The 22,042-nt window shown below is 40.1% G+C and overlaps 1 protein-coding gene across 1 annotated transcript in view; it reads right to left on the bottom strand.

The window, feature by feature from the left end:
* Window positions 1–22,042, bottom strand: part of LOC124553582 (basement membrane-specific heparan sulfate proteoglycan core protein) — a 799,417-nt gene that overhangs the window by 184,609 nt on the left and 592,766 nt on the right. Inside the window, exons 37-40 of the mRNA XM_047127431.1 lie at window positions 19,514–19,653; window positions 15,604–15,674; window positions 8,101–8,241; window positions 869–1,015 (exon numbers count right to left, since the gene is read on the bottom strand). Coding sequence (XP_046983387.1) covers window positions 869–1,015; window positions 8,101–8,241; window positions 15,604–15,674; window positions 19,514–19,653 — 499 coding nt within the window. The remainder of the gene's footprint in view (window positions 1–868; window positions 1,016–8,100; window positions 8,242–15,603; window positions 15,675–19,513; window positions 19,654–22,042) is intronic.

Raw genomic sequence — 22,042 nt, 5'->3', positions numbered from 1 at the left:
CTTCATATACCTCGGTGAGACAGTGAAAATGAAAACTGATGAAAAACAAGACAATGACAGCAGGCGAAAGAACATGGCCACTGCTTTTTGTAGGATGCATGTCTGACAAAATAAGGCTATCTCTAGAAATTTTTTTTTCAGTCTCGATATTTTGTTGATATAGGATCAATAACCTTTTTTAATATTTCATGGAGCATTTATTAACCAAAACATCACAGCTGAAGTATATATACTTGGTGACTAGTTTCGAACTGACTCATTCTCTCATCTCTGACCCACAGAGGATGCACTAAAAGAATGACAGGACAGGCTGAACTGAGAGAAGTCAAGAAGTTTGAGTACAAGATTCTTTGCAAAATAATGGTGCCAAGGACAACAGACAGTATAGACTTTGAGGAAGAGAAGAGTTATACAAGGATAATGAACGGTTGATTGAGTCAATAAAGAAATGACAACTGTGGACACCTGTTCAGGATGGAAGCATCCTGAATGTTTTGATAAATGGTTGAAGGAAGTAAGGAAGGACCTCAAGAACATTGCAGGACATCTCAAACCGGTCAGAGTAGAGATTACTGATCCACAATTCCAAGAGTTTCCAAGGAGAGGAAATGTAGAACAGCAGCTGGACGAAAGAGAGAAGACAGACAACTGGAGAAACAATGCAATGCTTTTTGGCTGCAGAAAAGGCTTCCAGAATTAAGATCTAGCCACAACTTCTTGTTCCTATGCTTTACAATGGTAACCTGCAGCAGTCTCTTCTACCTGTTTTTGTGTAAATTTCCTTGTTATACATCCCTAAAGGTTCTCCTCCATCATGCAATATGTGGAAGGAGACATGAATGAGTGAAATAAATGAATGAGTACTTACTAGAGGGCTGCGCCTGGAGAAATCTTGGAAGACCAGCTCCCTGGCCACAGGGTCAACACGCAGACCTTCTGTTATGGGTCGGTCCAGGTTGAGGGGGTCATCAACAAGCTTGAAATCCTGTGCGTCGCGTGTGAATGCTGATGTTATCTGGAACACAAATAAAATTTAAAAATATATTTCTTACCTATAAAATGTGAATAACTTAAAAGCTGCAATATGCAAGACTTTTACAGCATTCTAAAAGTAAACTAGCATATACACAGGAGAGAAGAATTTAGTAATGTTTATCTATAAGTGTGAACTCTTTACACTCCTTTACTTTCTTTCTTTACTCTCTGTAACCAAATACAAGATTTGTTTTGGATCATGGATATGTAGAACATTTTGTCTTATTGCATGGAAATAATCACAAGAATCCATTGTACCAGGGGTAGTTATAAGGTTTTAATTATCAACCTAAAAAAATAAGGTTTCATAATTAATTTTTTGTTTTTGAAAAGTTCACAGGTATTCAATCAAATGGCATCATCAAAATGGTGCGATATTTTGACAAGTTGACTTTTTATCATCTTCAGATAGTTCTGACACATCAGTTCTGCCTGAACATAGCAACAAGTCAGCTTGCTGAAAGAGCGCATCATTTCAATGATGCTACCCAGCTAAATACCTGAGAACATTTCAAAATCATCATACATCCAGAAAAGATAAAATATACAATTTTTTTGTTCATTTGCAGGTAGAAATGCCTGCAGTTGTAGTACACATTGAAATCCCTCTCATCACAGTACCAGGGAATGCCAAAACAAAATGGCGGTGCCTAGCGGTAAAGTACATCATGCGACAATTCTTTTTCAGCAGTAGTGGAAAATGATACATTTGCTTCAGGCTAATCGATACGGTTGCCGAAGTGATCTGGATTGGCTTGACACTTCTGCAACATGTCCACTGATATGGAAAACGAATTACTGCATGAAATGCCATTTTATTAGTGGTCTGCACCCATTTTGTTTTGTTGCCTCTAGCGGCGTGCTATAATACTGTATTGGAGGGACTTTAACGTGTACCGTGGCTGCAGACATGTAACTGTAAACAAACAAACAAATGAATTACATTACTTAATATTCTGAAGCTGTTAATTAAAATTTTATACTGACCATTCGTATCTCAATAATGTGGTGTGAAAGTAGTGCTACGATTGATGGTAACACCATGTTTTCCGGGTGATATCAGGTAAATTTTGTAATTTAGCATTTCAACATATTTACACCAGCTGTACCTCAATATATTCATGGAATTTTGCTTCACCATCATGTGGTATTTTGCTTCTAAGCTAGCAGAATTGCTTCACATTGTCTACTTCGTGGTCTCTAATTTTGATAAAATTACTCGCTTATCTCAATTCTGCTACTCCTCATTCTGCTCATCCTTATGTGGTTCACTCTCAATCTGTTTTCTGTGCTCATTGCATTCAAGATGTCCTGTGAATCTTGGTAACTTTCATAAAAATAGCAAAGTCATCAGTGAACTGTACCATTCATATTCTTTCATTCTTAATTTCAACTCCATTTCTGAAGTAGAATACTTTGAAGTACTTAGATGACACCTTCAAGTTTCCAAGATAAATGTTATGCTAAGTTGTAGCTTTACAATGAAGAAGAGACAAACAAACAGTTTAGATGAAAACTGTAAGAATCTGATCGATGCCATTTACTGACATGTCTGGCTTTCTCCTATTTATGTGAGGTGTCACTCGGTCACGGCTCTGAGAATTATTCACCACTTCCTAAAGTTGTGGAAGTTGAGATGACACTGCTATCCGCCAATCTCCCCATTACTGTGTTAGACATTGTCGGCACAAATTCAACAAGATTGTAACTGAAACTACAGCTCAACACACTCAATTTCATGTCTCTGTGCACTTCAGTAGCTTATGTGTGTCACTAAGAAAAAAAGATACTGAAACAGAACTAGCAGCTTACTGAATATGACTGTAAGGGTAATATCTACACCTACACTCCACTAGCCACCTAACAGTGTGTCCTTCTCATACCACTAACTAATCCACCCTCCCTGCTCCATTTGTGTTTGGGACGTGGGAAGAATCATTGTCAGTACAGCTTCATTAATAGTTCTAACTCCTCCAATTTTCTCATCGTGGCTATTTCACAAGATGTATGAGGGAGGAAGTAATACGCTGCCTGACTCTTCCTGGAACGTACTTTATCAGAATTTCAACAGTAACCCTCTATGTGATGTACACCTCTCTTGCAATATCTGCGACTGGAGTTTGTGAGCATCTCCATAAAGCTGTAACATCGACTAAGTGATCCCACAATGAAATGCACCCCTCTTCATCAGATCTTCCCTATCACTTGTATGAAACCTGTGGTGTCACCGCCAGACACCACACTTGCTAGGTGGTAGCCTTTAAATCGGCCGCGGTCCATTAGTATACGCCGGACCCACGTGTCACCACTGTCAGTGATAGCAGACCGAGCGCCACCACACGGCAGGTCTAGAGAGACGTACTAGCACTCGCCCCAGTTGTACAGCCGACGTTGCTAGCCACGGTTCACTGACAATTACGCTCTCATTTGCCGAGACTATAGTTAGCATAGCCTTCAGCTACGTCAATTGCTACGACCTAGCAAGGCGCCATTTATCTTTTGCTGGTTATCTTATAAAGCCTGTATCATCAAGAGCCATGTTATACAATTATGGATTAAAGTTAAGTATTCCAGAAGCTACGTACTTTTCTTTATAGCATTCAATACGTATCCTGTTTCAGACCTCACGCCAGCCTGCGTGAGTTTAAGCGCGTGCCTTTCGGCTTCCTCTCATTGTGTCTAGGCTGTCTTGTCTAGACACAACAAAACCAACCCTGTAGTGGGCCCTGAAGAAGTGTTTTGTAAGCTGCTTCTTTAATGGATCAATTACATTTCTTCCTATGAGGCTTATTATGGAATCTGTTTTTTCCTAATATTTGTTGTATGTGCTCATTTCACTTAAGGTCTTCAAGTCCCAACCCACAGCCACTGTTATTCAAACACACGTATATGTGTACTGATCTACATCTCCATATCGATCAGTCAGGTGTGTAGCAGCACCAAATTCCTCACTACTGTAACTTTAAAAGCCATCTTGAGCAGAGAATTCTACAATTTTCTCCTTTCTTCCTACAGCGAGGTATAGCTTTGTGTCCGGAGCCTAAAAAATACCATACATTACACTGGAAATGTTCAGGGATTTCCAGAAACTGAATATGTTGGAACCTTCTCACATTGGCTATTTCACAAGATATGACCATTTCTGATAGTGTGATTCTGGTGGTAAAACGTGCATATGCATAATAAAGTATTCTAAACTAAAATTGTCATTCTAATTGTAAGAGAGTACAGGGTTAATCTAAATGATGAACCCGTTTTCAAGACTTCGTATTTATTCAAGTACAATTCAAAAATGAACAAGCTATGAAAGCTATGAAAAGAGCAAGTTTCTAAGTTTTTCACAATGTTTGATAACAATTTAATAAATTTAATAATTTGTAATTTATTAGTTTTAATAATTATTTAATAATTAGAAGTGTGATAAATGTTATAGGCGTTCAATGTGGCCACCATTGGCTGCATGGCAAACATCTACGCAGTAGCCAAACTCGTCCCACACACGCAAAAGCGTATCTGCTGTTACCGAGAGCAGGGCAGCAGTGATCCGGTTCCGCAGATCGTTCCGAGTGGTTGGTAGAGGCAGGACGTAAGCAGCTTCGTTCACATAAGCTCGTAAGAATAACACCGTAAGAAATAGTCACAGGGTGTGAGATCGAGAAATCTCGGTCGGAAGTGCATAGCCAGTGCTGAGGAAGGGAGTCATTCAAAATGCCTTGTACATCACAGTACCAATGGGGTGGAGCTCCATCCTGTTGGAAAATGAAGCCCTGGGAATCTTCCATAACATGTCCAGTTATGTGATTCCCGTTACAGTTCTTTCCGCAAAGAAAAACTGTCCGTAAATCTTTGTACGGGATACGGCGCAGAACACGTTGATCTTCGGTGTGTCTCTTTCGTAATGGTGAATGAGGATTTTCCAAACCCCGTATACGAACACTGTATCTATCGACTTTTCCACTAAGGTGAATGTCGCTTCATCGCTAAAGATTACACACTGCAGATTGAGCGAGGTTGCACAGCGGTCAGTACACCTGACTCGCATTCGGGAGGATGAAGGTTCAATTGTGCATAGAGCCATGCTGATTCAGGTTTTCCACAATTTCCCTATAGTTTCAGGCAAATGCCGGGATAGTTCCCTCAGAATGGTACAGCCGACTTCCTACCCCGTACTTCCATAATTCGATGACACTGATGACCTTCCTGTTTGGTCTTTTCCAACAAATCAAGCAACTGACCTACATGCTGTAGAAATGTGTCATCCTCCATCTCTGCTAGCACATAAGCTCAAAATGCGAGACACTTCTCTTTGTCATTGGGGTTGAGAGCCTGCACAAGTTGTAATCGGTAGGGCTTGTACAGCAAACATCGTCTCAGAACAGAACTTTCCATGCAGTTGGTTTGGGTACTCCAAGTTCTCAACTGGCTCTATTGGTAGACTTACTGGGACTGTGCACAAAACTTGCTTGAATCCATCGGACATCGTCCTCTGACACACGCGGTCGGCATGTGCTTTTTCTTATGCACACACTCCCAGTCTGTTTAAATTGCTTAAACCAACGGTTAATGCTTTTGTGAGTTGGTGGTTGAATACCAATTGGTACGAAATGCCCGCTGCACTGGAATTTGCGAATCACTTTTTCCGAACTCAAGAATGCAGAAAACCTTGTGCTCCAGTTGCCATCTCACTCACAACTGACAGTAAAACGGAATGATGGCCCTACTGCCGTGCGAAGTCTACCGGCCGCTTCTAAAACCATCACCGCTTGCCCACCCCCACCGACCTAAAACTTTGAAACTTCCTCTTTTCATTGGTATAAAGCTAATTCATTTTGGATTTGTACTTGAATATATACCAATTTTTGAAAATGGGCCCATCATTTAGAATAACTCTGTACTTACGGCTTCAGCTTTACTTGTTAAGAAATTGTTTCATTATGTACAGATAATCGGTAAAACAGATAACTCACAACCTGTTAATAACTTACAAAAACATACAAAAGAATGTATTACTGGATGTCTAGCTGCTTGTTATGCTACGCAAACAAGGGTTTACACTGCAGCTCTCATTAATTATCTACATTTGACAGAAGTTGTTTTTACAGGTATGCAGCTGGGGTGATGAGTCAATACCCAGTTACAGCTTTTAAGAGGCACGCTGGAAAAGTATCAGAAATCGAAACCTACTTCTGGATCAGGTGCTATCTTTAATCTACACCACAAACTGTTACAAAATCAAATGGAAAATCTTCCAAATGACAACTATGAAATAGGTAAATTCAAATGCAAATAACTACGCCCAGACATACCAAGCCTCGGCTTCAGGTTTGATAAAAAGGAAGTTGAGTTTGCTATTTTTGGGAGTTACAGCCATATACTATTGTCTAAATGTTAACACTTTCGACATTTAACTGTTCTTTTATTTCGTTTAGAGCACTGTTGTAATTTGAGCTCTATACCACAGGGATTCATTACCATCCTGTGGCAATTAGCAGTAGCACATGTCAAGTAATTCATATCAATATTTGATTATACAACAACAATAAGTCGAGGTCAAAATTCAGCAGCAGCATACAATCTGTTGATGGCGAAGCACGAAATTGAATTTGGAGGTTTGGTTTAAGACATAAATGGTGTTGACACGATGATCACTGTATCTCATGATAAAGCACATTCACATCTGCTACCACAAGCAATGTGAGCAATTACCAATACAATAATAACAAATGCATATAGAGACAAAAAGCTGCAACAGTGTTCAAAACAAAATAAAAGAATATTCAAATGGTGAAAGTGTTATCATTTACACACAAAGAAAGTCAATGCTTGAAAAAGTATCATAATGTGAAGTAGTTTGCTGGGGAAAGAGGTAAAAATTACCTTCATCCTCGGTGAGATCATGGCAATTATCTGTAAAAATATTTTGACAGTGCTATTGAAAAGCATCATCACAAGTATGATTATTTAATTTATTACAAAATTAGTATTGTTAGTACAAGGCTAACATGAATGGAAGACCAGTATTATCACTTAAGCCAGCTACGAGTCAAAATAAAAGCAACCGTTGGAGAATGACTGTACCTTACCCAACTATAAACAAAGGTAAACTATTGGCAGAGTAATATTTATCTCAAGGATCTGGGTAAAAATATGTGTTGAAAAACTATAGTTGATCCTGTTACACAGCACAAGTCAATCAATGTGATTAAAATGTTTTGTATTAATGCATTATTTGCTAATAAGTCATCTACATTTGACACTTAACAGTTTTTTGCTCTTGGTTGTTGAGACTGATGTGTCTGTTCTACAAGAGAAAATAATCAACCCTCTTCTTAATTTTGAATTGTATATTTATGAAAAAACCAAATGAGAAAAGTACTTCAAAGCTATAAGGGGGCTAATATTTTTATGGAAAAAGAGAGAGAGAGAGAGAGAGAGAGAGAGAGAGAGAGAGAGAGAGCGAGAGAGAGTAATATTACTGTGAAATAGTTCCAGAGAGGTGGTCTTTCATTGAGTTTCCTAGGAGTTCAAAGCCAATAGATTAATGAATGGCGCAATAGGCACCCATACTACTTTGAAGAGAAACCTTGCAATTTATGGGACACAATGTGAATGGCTGGACAGATGAATAAACTACCATAGTAGCAAGCATCTGTATGGAGTTGGTAGAGAGACAGAGGATCTGAATATAAAAAAGGTACTGAGAATATTGTGAATTAAAGTTAAAGAAAAGTAACAAGTGTTGAAACCTTGTAATAATTCATAATAACCCTTTTAAATAGCAGTAGCACCTGAGAAAGATCTGTGGCACTGAAATTGCTGCATAACAATAAACTATGACAATTACTATTGGGCTGCACTGAGAAAACATACGAATTAAAAATAGTTCTAATGCTTCTGTTCTAAAGTTTTGTAAGAAGCGCAGAAAGACATTCAGTGTTACTGGAACACAATTTATATGTAAAGGTTAGGTTTCACTGTTAGATAAGAATAAGAAAGTTTTAGACAGGCTCAGCAGGGATTCAAAGTCCCGTTAACGGCCAGGTAGGAGAGCGAGCAGTACATTACCTGATTGCGGTACCAGGAGGAGCTGGTGCAAGAGTCGGTGATGCCCATGCAGAAGCAGCTGATGCAGCCCTCCGGGTTCTGCGACGCCAGGTGGAAAGAGTTGGGCTTGCATTGGTTGCACAGGGTCCCCGTTGTCAGTTCCTGGCATCAGGAGAGCAACATGGGTGCTGTGTACGTGCTAGCTTCTAATTTACTTATAACTATGTACACTACATCTAATTAGGATGTGGAAAATTACTACTCATCTATAAAAACTGCACTGTGGCTATCATTTTAATACACTCCTGGAAATTGAAATAAGAACACCGTGAATTCATTGTCCCAGGAAGGGGCAACTTTATTGACACATTCCTGCGGTCAGATACATCACATGATCACACTGGCAGAACCACAGGCACGTAGACACAGGCAACAGAGCATGCACAATGTCGGCACTAGTACAGTGTATATCCACCTTTCGCAGCAATGCAGGCTGCTATTCTCCCATGGAGACGATCGTAGAGATGCTGGATGTAGTCCTGTGGAACGGCTTGCCATGCCATTTCCACCTGGTGCCTCAGTTGGACCAGCGTTCGTGCTGGACGTGCAGACCGCGTGAGACGACGCTTCATCCAGTCCCAAACATGCTCAATGGGGGACAAATCCGGAGATCTTGCTGGCCAGGGTAGTTGACTTACACCTTCTAGAGCACGTTGGGTGGCACGGGATACATGCGGACGTGCATTGTCCTGTTGGAACAGCAAGTTCCCTTGCCGGTCTAGGAATGGTAGAACGATGGGTTCGATGACGGTTTGGATGTACCGTGCACTATTCAGTGTCCCCTCGACGATCACCAGTGGTGTACGGCCAGTGTAGGAGATCGCTCCCCACACCATGATGCCGGGTGTTGGCCCTGTGTGCCTCGGTCGTATACAGTCCTGATTGTGGCGCTCACCTGCACGGCGCCAAACACGCATACGACCATCATTGGCACCAAGGCAGAAGCGACTCTCATCGCTGAAGACGACACGTCTCCATTCGTCCCTCCATTCACGCCTGTCGCGACACCACTGGAGGCGGGCTGCACGATGTTGGGGCGTGAGCGGAAGACGGCCTAACGGTGTGCGGGACCGTAGCCCAGCGTCATGGAGACGGTTGCGAATGGTCCTCGCCGATACCCCAGGAGCAACAGTGTCCCTAATTTGCTGGGAAGTGGCGGTGCGGTCCCCTACGGCACTGCGTAGGATCCTACGGTCTTGGCGTGCATCCGTGCGTCGCTGCGGTTCCGTCCCAGGTCGACGGGCACGTGCACCTTCCGCCGACCACTGGCGACAACATCGATGTACTGTGGAGACCTCACGCCCCACGTGTTGAGCAATTCGGCGGTACGTCCACCCGGCCTCCCGCATGCCCACTATACGCCCTCGCTCAAAGTCCGTCAACTGCACATACGGTTCACGTCCACGCTGTCGCGGCATGCTACCAGTGTTAAAGACTGCGATGGAGCTCCGTATGCCACGGCAAACTGGCTGACACTGACGGCGGCGGTGCACAAATGCTGCCCAGCTAGCGCCATTCGACGGCCAACACCGCGGTTCCTGGTGTGTCCGCTGTGCCGTGCGTGTGATCATTGCTTGTACAGCCCTCTCGCAGTGTCCGGAGCAAGTATGGTGGGTCTGACACACCGGTGTCAATGTGTTCTTTTTTCCATTTCCAGGAGTGTACATAACGAGTAACCTCCATCCCGACTCTTTAAAGAATTGAACTTACCTTCCCACACCTAATTACATTACAAATGAATTAACGCATTAAGCTAGTTTTTCACACATTTCAATGTTCGTAACAGCATGTCTGCATGTCTCTTTGACTATATGTCATACAATATAATTTTGCAGGTATATTCAGTGGTACATATGGAAGACACTGCAAACTGCGTTGTGTAGGGAATTAATAGTAAAGAAGTAATAAATCAAAACACCATGCCAGATGCTGCAGTTTTAGTGCATTGTAATAGGGCATTAACTTTTTTCCTTTCTCTTATTATTTTGTGTGGTCGCGGTGGTGTGTGTGTGTGTGTGTGTGTGTGTGTGTGTGTGTGTGTGTGTGTGTGTGTGTGTGTGTGTGGCGGGTGGGGGCTGTTATCAGTGAGAAAAAGTTTCTTAAAGGTTTGACATTATATGCGAAGTTTGCTAGAAGTTGCCAAGTGCTCTCATTCTTAAATACTGGCTGAAAGTTGTCTGGGTTATTGACGCACTAAGTGTTATGCTATCTCAACACATTTACACTGTTTGTAACATTATAACTTGACTTACTGTGTTAATTCTTTAATGTAATATTATATCTCTAAATGAATACATGATGACAGAATTTTAAATTTTTAAATTCAGTCAGTAATAATGAGGTCTGTTCAAAAAATTCCGAAATATTCGTAATTTTGTGAAAATGGTATGTGGAACGACATGCATCCCTGCACACACCTGTGTTTAATATGTAACTGTCAGAAGTTCCATTGTTGTACGCCTATCAGTTACTGTTCAGTGCCGTATAGAGCAGAATGTTCTGTCGCACAGTTTGCAAATTTTGAGATGGTAGAGATAGAGGAGCAACATGTCTGCACTAAATTTTGAATGAAACTCAAGAAAACCTTTATCGAGACACACCAAATGATGTAGGAAGGCTACAGTGATGAGTACTTAAGCCATAATCAGTTTTATGAATGGTTCACACCGTTTAAAAATGGCTGAACCAAAGTTAAAGGCGACCCTCGTTCTAGACACCCTACGACGTCTAACAACGATTCTCATGTCAGGAACATCAGTGAAATTGTGCTTGGCAATTGAAGACTGCTTGTCCGAGAGATTGCAGAAGAATGTAACATGTCAGTTGGATCATGTCACGAAATCCTGACACAGTATCTCCGAATGCATTGTGTTGCCACCAAGTTTATCTCACAGGTCACGAGCCAAGAACAGAAAGAGCTTCGCCTCGCAATCTGTGAAGAGTTTTTGGGTAGTGCAAATGAGAACGAGACGTTTCTTAAGAGAATAATAACTGGTGATGAAATGTGGGACTACAATTACCATGTTGAGACCGAGTTTAAATCTTTGCAATGGGTCGGAAAAAGTTCTCCCAAGACCAAAGAAAAGCTTCTAAGGTCATGTCAAATGTCAAAGCCATGCTGATAGTTTTCTGACTTTGAAGTATAAATTCATCACGAATTCATGCCACAGGGACAAACTGTTAATCAATGGTACTATCAGGATGTGCTGTAACACTTACACGAATATGTGAGAAGGAAACAGGCGAGACAATTTGTGGCTCTTGCACCACGATAATGCACCCGCACAGTGTGACTACTGCACAAAAAAATAAAACACTGAGCTGCCTCATCCTCTTTAAGCTCCACACCTGTCTCCTGTGGACTTAGTTTTTATTTAAAAAAGTTGAAATCTCCATTGAAAAGATGATTTTCAACAATAGACGAGATCAAAGAAGACAGTGCTTCATGTGATCCAGCAAGAGGTCTACCGAGACAACTTCCGGAAGTGGAAAAGATGTTGGGAGCAGTGTGGAGATATTTCAAAGGAGACCATGCACAATAGGTAAAAGGTAAGCGAAGAAAAAAATTGTGGACAAGGTTCTTGAATTTTCTGAACAGACCTCCGATTGTGAAATAACAGAGCTCCTCTTATAAAATATTGAAAATCAAATTTTATTTGTCCCTGGAAGATGTTAGATGGCCAAGCTGCAACTTCTTTTATTTTTCAAACCGACTCAAGCGCAATTCTGTGTAGTCCTTTCTTCACGTACATGCTGCAAGAGTTCTGTATTTACGTATCCTGTAGAAGCCAGAGTATCTTATTACAGGTACCTACATCTGCATGCAGATGTAGATTTCACTGTATTCACTTCATGTTTTCACTGCTGTTTGTGGGCAGTTTGCAGTGACACTAACATTCATACTTTTACCACTGATGCCAACAATGTAATGTCAAATTTAACTATGGTTTGTAATTCAGTTATTATAAAGTTGATACACTTAATAGTGCTTGGGGCTCTCTACCACATGGAGCAAGTGCCAAACCACCTAAAGTTTGTGCACTCGGAATCATAAACTGGCCATTATTACGTAATCTGTGCAGATCAAAGCTATTAAGACAAACTCCACAATGCTACGTAGATTCTGTTCTCTTTAAGTAAGGATTTTTAATTTATTTTGTTTCATTGGAAGAAGTTTAGAAAAAATGTACGCATGTTAATTAACTACGTTAAGCAGAATGTTAAATTTGCATTGACAAAACTAATCATCTGCCTAAATCTACAAGCCCATCCTTTCCCAACGAAATGTGAGAAAATAGCCAACAGAAGCAATAAAGAAGGTGTAATAACAGATAAACCCCTCTTTAATGGCACCAACAGGGTCACAGGGCTCAGCAACAGGTTAATCATCATCAACACTGCCACTCCCATGAGAGACTGCAGCGAGATATGCGATATCATCAGGGACACAGGTCCAACATCCACATCGGGTATAGGGGCAGTTTTAGGGTGAGTAAAAATGGTAGATAGTTATGGCAACAGAATGCTAAATCAAATGGTAGATATCAGCCAATCAGACTCTTTATGACACTCTGCACATAATTAGTGCTGTTCAGTAGTTTGTCTCATACAGTTGTATGTGTGCTTTCTCTGTCACAAATGTATTATCTTTCACACCCAGATCTCCACTGGAAGTACTAACGTGAGTGACGTTATTGTTGTTCGGATGTAAACACATGCTGCTACGTACAATGTGTGAATACTGCTTGTACAACTCGCTTACCAGGCAGATAAAATTTTATCTGTATTTCTTTGTGTTTTAGGATATTTGTGCAACAGATGCCAGATAATGCTCTCTGAAACCAGCTGCATGATAAATGAACTTTCTGCCTTTCCATTTTCAAAGTCAGTAAAAGTGCAGAACTGAAGTGTTTTCTAAGAAGGTAGCATATTATTTTCAAATCATTAAGTTTCCTATGGCTACAATGAAATGAATTCATTAATTCATGCAATAAAATCAGTCCCATGAGTTTTCCAATGCAAAGAGACTTCAATAAAACCATATACTTAGTAGGAGCAGGAAAAAAATCACTTTATTTGGTGTTGTTTTTTGCTAAATTCAGCTTCATTTATTAGGTACGTTCAGTGTTAGTTTATTTTTTCAATCCAGGGTTATTTGTTTTACAATTTTGGCGGTTACTTCCCAATTTAAGTGCTATTTTTCACCAATTTTGGTCTTTGCTAATTTACACATTACTTCTGATATCACATCATAGTTATGCTGCAAATGAACTGCAATTTTAAGATTATATGAGGTCTGCTCAAAATATTTCAGAACAAATGCAATTTCGCGCTACGGGTGTGTTGCAGAGAAATGTGGTTGCCATTACTGTAGATGCCTGGTTTAATGTGTAACTGCCAGAAGTTTCATTGGTGATGTCTCTTACTTACTGTTCAGTGCTATATAGAGTAGAACGCTGTGTTGCAGAGTTTGCGAATTTTGAGATGGCAGAGTTAGATGAGCAATCTATCTGCATTAAATTTTGTTGGAACTCAAAACAATCTTTACACAGACACACCAAATGATGAGTGCTTAAGCCTTTTTTGTTATTACGAAAGGTTCACACTGTTTAAAAATGGCCAGATGGAAGCTAAAACGTGACCCTCGTTCAGGATGTCCTTCGACCTCTACCGACGATGCTCGTGTCAGGAACATCAACTAAATTGTGCTTGTCAGTTGAAGACTCACTGTCCAAAAGATTGCAGAAGAATGTAACATTTCAGCTGGATCATATTATGAAATCTTGACACAGAATCTTAGAATGCACTGTGTTGGCGCCAAGTTCGTCTCACAGCTCACGAGTCAAGACCAAAAAGACCTTCACCTCGCAATCTGTAGAGAGCTTCCTGATGGTGCAAATGAGAACGAGATGTTCCTTAAGAAAATCATAACTGGTGATGAGATGTGGGTCTACGGTTATGATGTTGAGACCACGGTTCAATCTTCACAATGGGTCGGGAAGGGTTCTCCGAGACCAAGAAAGCTCATCAGGTCAAATGTCAAAGCCGTGCTAATACTTTGCTTTGACTCTGAAAGTTCATCGTGAATTTGTGCCACAAGGATACACTGTTAATCGATGATACTATCGGGATGTATTGTGACACCTGTGAGAAAATGTGAGGAGGACATGTGGCGAGACAATTCACAGCTCTTGCATCATGATAACACATCCTCACATTCATCTCTGTTGGCGCGTGGCTCTTGCACAAAAACCGAGATCACTGTGCTGCTTCGTTGTCCTTGCTCTCCAGACCTGGACCCTGCAGACTTCTTTTTATTCCCTAAGTTGAAAACCCAACTGAAAGGACACAGATTTGCTACAATAGATGAAGTAAAAGAAAATCTGCAAACAGCGCTTCACATGATCCAGCAAGAGGTGTACCAAGACTGCTTCCAGAAGTGGAAACGGCATTGGGAGCAGTGTATCAATTGTAGCGGAGCGTATTTCGAAAGAGATCGTGCACAATAAATATAAGGTAAGCGTAGAAAAATTTTGTGGACCAAGTTCCAGAATTTTTTGAGCAGACCTTGTACATGAGCCTCAGGCCTGAAGAAATAAGAAGTCAAAATACAATTTCAACATTCAATAACTATTAGTTACTGGTGTACTGATATTCTCAGATTCATAACATTTCCGGTAAAGGAAAATGACAAATACCAAAATATATTATAAAAGTTGACCATTTCTCAGTATTTTGTAAAAATTACCAAATTTGTGTTAGTCCATTAACAACTATCAATTTCACATTATCATTTTCGTGAAACTTTCCTGTCCCTACATATAAGCTCTTGATGTTACCTGCACTGATAGCAAAGCACAGATAAATTTAGGTTTTACACTTATGTCAGTTCAGTAATTGATATTTCTTTTTATTTTATTTTTAGTTTGTATTTGCTACGGGGTGACTAAACAGGTAATTCTCATGATTCCAATGAATTCATATATGTTGTACTGCAAATTATTGAAGTACAGGATAATATGAACATAGTTTATGGAATGGAAATCCAATTCTACATGCTGAGAAAAATCTACATCCACATACTTGAGTACTTTTTCTGCACTTACCACATTATTGCAGCAAGGAGAGCATGGGAGAAAAGTAAACAATACATTAAATTTCCACTTTACATTCGTATTACAGAAAAGCAAAGAGGTACTACAGTTTGGAATCTGTGTTTTTATATGAAGTTAATTTTTTGCAGTGCTGATACCAGCCAAAAACAGGTATTAATCCAGGCTATGTGCAATTTTTAGTAATTAATTAGTAATAAAATCCTCATAGTATTAAGTTATACTTGTTTTGTGGCTTTTAACTCCAGCATAAAAAACTAAATTTTCACTGCAGAGCATGGTCGCTGGCTCTCTATAGCCAAGTGTGGCAGGAGTTTCTCTTTATTCTGTCATTTTCCGGATCTCAACTCACCTTGCAACGACACTGCCCAGTCACAGGATCCACTTCAGTCGAGAGGCTACCAGCAGGATCGCACGGACCACCTAGAAATCGAAGGCTGTGATTAGCAACAACACAACACACACATTTTAAATAAGTACCTATCACACAAGTCTGCCCAACTGGAGGAGGGGGTGAATAAGTTTATGTGATGGATAACCTACCATTAGTTTCACACATTCTCCCTCAGTCAGGAGACAATATATCACAAGTTTTGTTTCCTTCCCTAAATGTATGCAAGGGCAATATACAGGAAATTAAGACAATCTCACGGAAGGTAAGAAGAGGTAGATAAAGATGAGATGGGAGATTCGATACTGTGAGAATAATTTGACAGAACACTGAAAGATCTATCCCAACAGTCCAAAAAATTTCAAGCCCGTATTAATGAAAATGCAGAGAAAAATTAAGATGGTGATTTTTATGTTTCAGGTGTCCTAAATAGACTCCTGCCACTCAAGTACAGCGTACAGAGAATGTTCGTACAATCGTATGGAACTTCCAGGAAAGTCCTTCTTTGGGATGTTGTTCAACTCAAGCATCACACTGGCTCGAATGCTGCTTCTGTCATAAAAGTGTTGACCCTTCATGTGAATTTCCGCATGCTGCCATTTCGTGGCAGGCTAAAGTGCGCGTCATATATCTTGGCGGCCGAGTTTAGGTTCATTCTGCGCATCTGACGTCAGAAAACACAGTCAGCCAATGAACAGAGAACGACGTTGCCAGATCTCGACTGCAGTGCAGAGCACGGACAAGTCTCTTCAGTTTTAGAAACGTTCAGTCATAAATACAGTAATAGAACAAAAGCAATGTCTTGATAGCAGACTTTCTTTTATAGAAAGTTTGGAAAAAGCATTCTTTATACCAATTGCTTCATATTCTATTAATTAATTAAACCAAACAAGCAATAAGACTCCTAATTCAGGCGATAGCAAGGAAAGGTGTTTGTCTGAATCTCACGAACTGCTTTTTCGCAATAAAGAACAGCGGTAATTGTTTATTTCCTATTGTACTTCGACGAAGCGTGAGTAATTCATAGTCATACCAACAGTGTTTATAAGTAGTTGCGTGAGGTCTTAGAATCCTTATGGAGTTACACTGTTCGATGAGCCGATGTAGCGGAACGGTTAAGCAGTTGGGCTGCCAAGTGAAAGGTAACGAGTTCAAAACTTGTGCGATGCTTAATATTTTCTTTATTTAAAAAGAATATTGGAGTGCCTTACTTCATGATTTTTATTCGTTTGAATGAAATTTCTAGTGCTTTGCCTCTTCATTAACTTTTTCGCTGCTGCAGACACGTGTTCCCTGCATTCCGCGCTGTGCGCGATTTTGTCATCACTGCACTTCTCGCCTGTGCAGACACATGGTGTTCCCACTACTTTGACACACTTATCATTCGATTTCACAAAAACTATTTGGCCAAAAAATTTGATTTTTACACGTCTTCTTGACTGATACCTTCCCCCCATAAATGACTTAATTTTGTTTTGATGAGTAGCATTAAATGTAGTAAACCATTGCACGAAATTTTGAAGAGTTTGCAGAGGTAAAAGTCAATAGCGTATACTTTCCGTATGGTCGATTTTAGTTGCCACAATGTTGAGAATGAAATGTGGACAAGATAACTAAATTTCATATAATATTTACTGTATAACAATATCTCATTTAATTTAAGTACCACATAGGTGTCGTATGTAATATTGAGAAATACTCCGTCTTTCGCGACTGTAATAAAAGTTTTATTTACACAGGGTGCGTCTGGCTTTATTTTAAAGTGAAAGGTGAAAAGGTATGGCACATACACAATGGTATTCATGTTCTATTTCTTGTTTTTGTTCCACAGTCACAGTTTTACCAATGGTATTGAAATATATCCGTCTTCTGCAACTGTAATAAGAGACTTATTTAGAACAGATGCGTTTCTCTCTTTTGAAGCATCATAAGAGGACTGTATTTTGTGTCCTCCATTGCCAAGTCACCTTTCGTAGTTTTGTGCTGCGGTAGCACAATATTCAACGTTTGTTTTAGCAAATAAATGCTGTTTGTGTGTGCCACACACAAAATTATATTTGACATAGCTCTGAGCACTTCACTGACAGACTGTATATTCAAGTCCTAATGTTTTTGTAAGTCCACAGTTTTGTTTAATGTATTTTGTCTACTTCCTTTTGATTGATTGAAGTGCTTTAAAATAAAGCCAAACATGCCCAGTGTAAGTAAAACTTTTGTTACAGTCGCGAAAGGTGGAATATTTCTGAATATTAAATACGACACTTATGTGGTACTTAAATTAAATGAAATATATAGGTATCTTGTCCACATTTCATTCTCAACATTGTGGCAACTAAAATCGACCATCCGGAAAGTATACTCTATGGACTTTACCACTGCAAACTCTTCAAAATTTCGTGCAATGGTTTACTATATTTAATGCTGCATAATAACTGCGTTGAACATCGAAACAAAATTAAGTCATTTATGGGGGGAAGGTATCAGTCAAGAAGATAGGTAAAAATCTAATTTTTGAGCCAAATAGTTTTTGTGGAATCGAATGATAAAGAGTGTCAAAGCAGTCGGAACACAATGTGTCTGCACAGGCGAGCAGTGCAGTGACAAAATCGCCCACAGCGCGGAATGCAGGGAGCACGTCTTTGTAGCAGCGAAAGGGTTCATGCGGCCGTGGTGGCTTTACTTCATGAACTGCGCGCTCCCCCCTAAACGTAAGCTTGCGAACTATGCTATACTATGGCGCTGCTTCTCTTGGCGCGTGCGTCGTGTGCAACTGGCAACGCAGCAATCTCCCGCGTCTAGGCGGGCATGCGCGACCCGCCAAGATAAAAGAATTGAACTATAGTATCGATAACACGAAGGCTCCTTACCTGTGATAGTCTTTCTCCAGAAAAGAAATGTCTGTGATTTGCGTTTTATCCAGTCCCAGCAAACGTGCATACATTGCTGTTTTTGTTCGGAAGTCAGGGCTTGCACGCACTTTTCTCTTCTTCAAAACATTCTGGAGAATGTCTTGAACATTTGATTCAGATATGCTGCAATTTTTGACACAACAGCGTTGACACGCTACAGAATGAATTTTTCACTCTGCACTTCCTGGCATATTAAAGCTGTGTGCTAGGCAAAGAATCGAGCTCGCAACCTTTGCCTTTAGTGCACATTCCGCTGCACAGTGAAAAATTCATTCTGGAAACATATCCCAAGCTTTGGCCAAGGCATATCTCCACAATATCCTTACTTCCATGAGTGTTAGTCCTGCGAATTCACAGCAGAATTTCCCCAAGTTTGGAAGGTAGGAGATGAGATACTGGAGGAAGTAAAGTTGTGACGACAGATTGTGAGTCATCCTCGAGTAGCTCAATAGGTAGAGCACTTGTCCATGAAAGGCAAAAGTCCAGAGTTCGAATCTCAATCTGGAACACAGTTGTAATCAGCCACAAAGTTTCACTGACACACTATGCTCGCATATTCAGTACGTAACACTGCCTCCTCGCAACTGACTGGTCAAATGCACTTCTGCCATTTATAGTTGTTAGTCCAACATGCCACCATAGTTACTGCACTGACATTGCTTCTACCCCAGGAATAAAATTTGTCTCGGAAGTGTTTGGACAGAAGGTCTATGCCAAAGCAAGGCACTTGGAGTGGATGACACTCTCTCAGACCTGGTGTGGAACATGAAATACTGTCAGACTTGAAGAAGAATGCAATAATTCCAACTGGAAAGAAAAAGGATGCTGACAGGTGTGAATACTACCAAAACATCAGTTTAATAAGTTCCAGATGCATAATATCAACACACAATATTTACATAAGAATGGAAAAACTGGTAGCAACCGGTCTCAGAAAAGACCAATTTGGGTGTGTTACCTACCTGGAGAGCAAGAGTCCCCTGGGATAAGAGGATTCCCAGTGTATCCCACATCACAGCGTTCACAACGGCGTCCGACATATCCTGGCGGGCAGTCACAGGTAACCTGTCCATCGGTGTCCAAGAAACACGTGCGTCCAAACCTGCTCAGCAAAAGAAAACAAAATCGGATAATTAGACAACTCCTACTAAGAGGCTACAATTGCTAATAAGAGCAGAGAAGCTGAAGTATTCAATTTACGAGCACACCAGACACGACCAACAGCTGTTATCAGTGAATGCAGGTGCGTCTCAACCAGTTTTGGAGTTAACATGTTACACTAAAATATAGGTTACTTTCCAAACAGTCCTTAACATGTTTATACAGTTCTTAAATTAAGCGCAATGAACAAAATATAAGTAACTCCCTAAAAAGAGTACACCTGTCACCAGGCAGTCATATGACCCTCCACCAATGGTGCATGTCATAGCAGCAGAGCGGTGTGGTGTGTATGTGACAAATGAATGTACGGAGTAAGCACAGAGAGATGAGTTGACGTGACAGAATGACAGAAAGGTGCTATCGTGTTTGGACGAGACCTTCAGCTCCCTGTGAATGAAGTTGCCCCACTTGTTCATGTATCAATGTGGACTTCACAATACATTTATAAAGAATAGTATACCACATGACCATGTAACACAGTGTAAGAACAGTGGTGATAAAAAATATTAAAATTAAAAAATCCACATTTTCTTGAGTGCAAATGATGAAACTATAGAAACATGACAAACTCTCACGTGCATTTTACACTCTGTGACATTACAATCATAAAACGAGACACAGACGTGTAAGTTAATGCAGATGAGTAAGAAAAACAAACCTTTAATGTTCAGATAGAGCATTAGTAGTGTTGTGCTTGATGCAATCATGTCACCTAAATGTCTGGATTGTAATATTGCAAAGCGTTATACCAGGTTGGATAAAAAGAAGACACCGAATCAACTCAGAGGTAGGCTGAAAGATTTGTTACTGGTAGATTCGAAAATGCAAGTGTTACAGAGATGCTCCGGCAACTCAAATGGGAATCTCTGGAGGGAAGGTGATGTTCTTTTTGAGGAACATTGCTGAGATAATTTAAATTAAGGCACATACGGAGGCAGACAGACAGTTATTTTTCCTACACTATTTGCGAGAGGAACAGGAAAGGAAATGGCCAGTAGTGGTACAGAGTACCCTCTGTCGTGCACCATACAGTGGCTTGTGGAATATATATGTAGATGTAGACCTGCAGCTTGAGAACTCGTACACAATAATGAAAATTCCGGACATCTGAGAGCACGCCAGAGGTATGGTGGTGACACTTAAATGTGCCAGTTCACCCGTAAGTGTAAACAAACAAGAAGTTAGACCATGTGAGGGATAGTAGTGTTGTGTGAGAAGAACTCCTGCCTCCCTTACACTGAGCTGGTGGTCTACACCCGTGTTTTGTGCTTCTGCCAAAGCAGAACTGACACAAAGCGATAGAAACCGATGACACTTTTGGGGTTGTAGGAGTCATACTCAATCCATGTGTTGGTCCAAGATTAGTCTCTTCAGTCATTTCAAAATGAGAAAAGAAAAAACGTGAGCAATGTACAACAGCAAAAAAAATTTGGTAACAGCTGCTACGCAATGGCTGGCAGTGCTGTAAATGAGACAGTACCATTACAAACGGTATTGTAAGGTGCTCAAAAATGTTATTATGAAGGCAAATAGTATGTGGTATGCAAATAAAATAGCTAATTCAAAGGATAAAATTAAAACCATATGGTCAGTTGTGAAGAACGTGTCTGGTCAGCAGCACGAGGTCAACGATATAAGGTCAGTTCGCAGTAAAAATATGTCTGTTACTGATAAATCAGATATATGTACATTATTTAACAATCATTTTCTGAGCATTGCTGGTGGATTAAATAAAAATTTAGTTACTACAGGGAATCATATAACTTTCTGTGATACAGACAAGGGGGAGATTGAGTCAATAATCAAATCATTTAAGACTAAGGACTCTCATCGTTATGATGGAGTGTCTAGCAGAATATTAAACTGTACTGCACATGTTAACCTGTATTTAGCCATATTTGTAATTTTTCCTTTAGGAATGGTCGGTTTCCTGAACGATTAAAATACTCAATAGTAAAACCGCTTTATAAAAAGGGAGAACGGGGCAATGTAGATAATTTTTGACCTATTTCTATGCCATCAGTGTTTGCAAAAGTTATTGAAAAGACTGTGTATGTAAGGATAATTGATCATTTTATATTACACAATTTGCTATCAAATGTTAAATTCAAATTCTGAAGTCATTTAACAAGTGAAAATGCTATATTCTCTTTTCTCTGTGAGGTACTGGATGGGTTAAACAAAAGGTTTCTAACGCTAGGCATATTTTTTGATTTAACTAAGGCATTTGATTGTGTTGATCACAAAATATTGCTGGACAGAAGTTGGACCATTGCGGAATACAGGGAGTAGCTCACAATTGGTTCACTTCTTACTTTAGCAACAGACAG

The sequence above is a fragment of the Schistocerca americana genome, chromosome 11 (assembly GCF_021461395.2).
Source record: "Schistocerca americana isolate TAMUIC-IGC-003095 chromosome 11, iqSchAmer2.1, whole genome shotgun sequence".
In the NCBI taxonomy this organism is placed as follows: Eukaryota; Metazoa; Arthropoda; class Insecta; order Orthoptera; family Acrididae; genus Schistocerca; species Schistocerca americana.
This window is presented reverse-complemented; position numbering and strand designations above follow the sequence as displayed.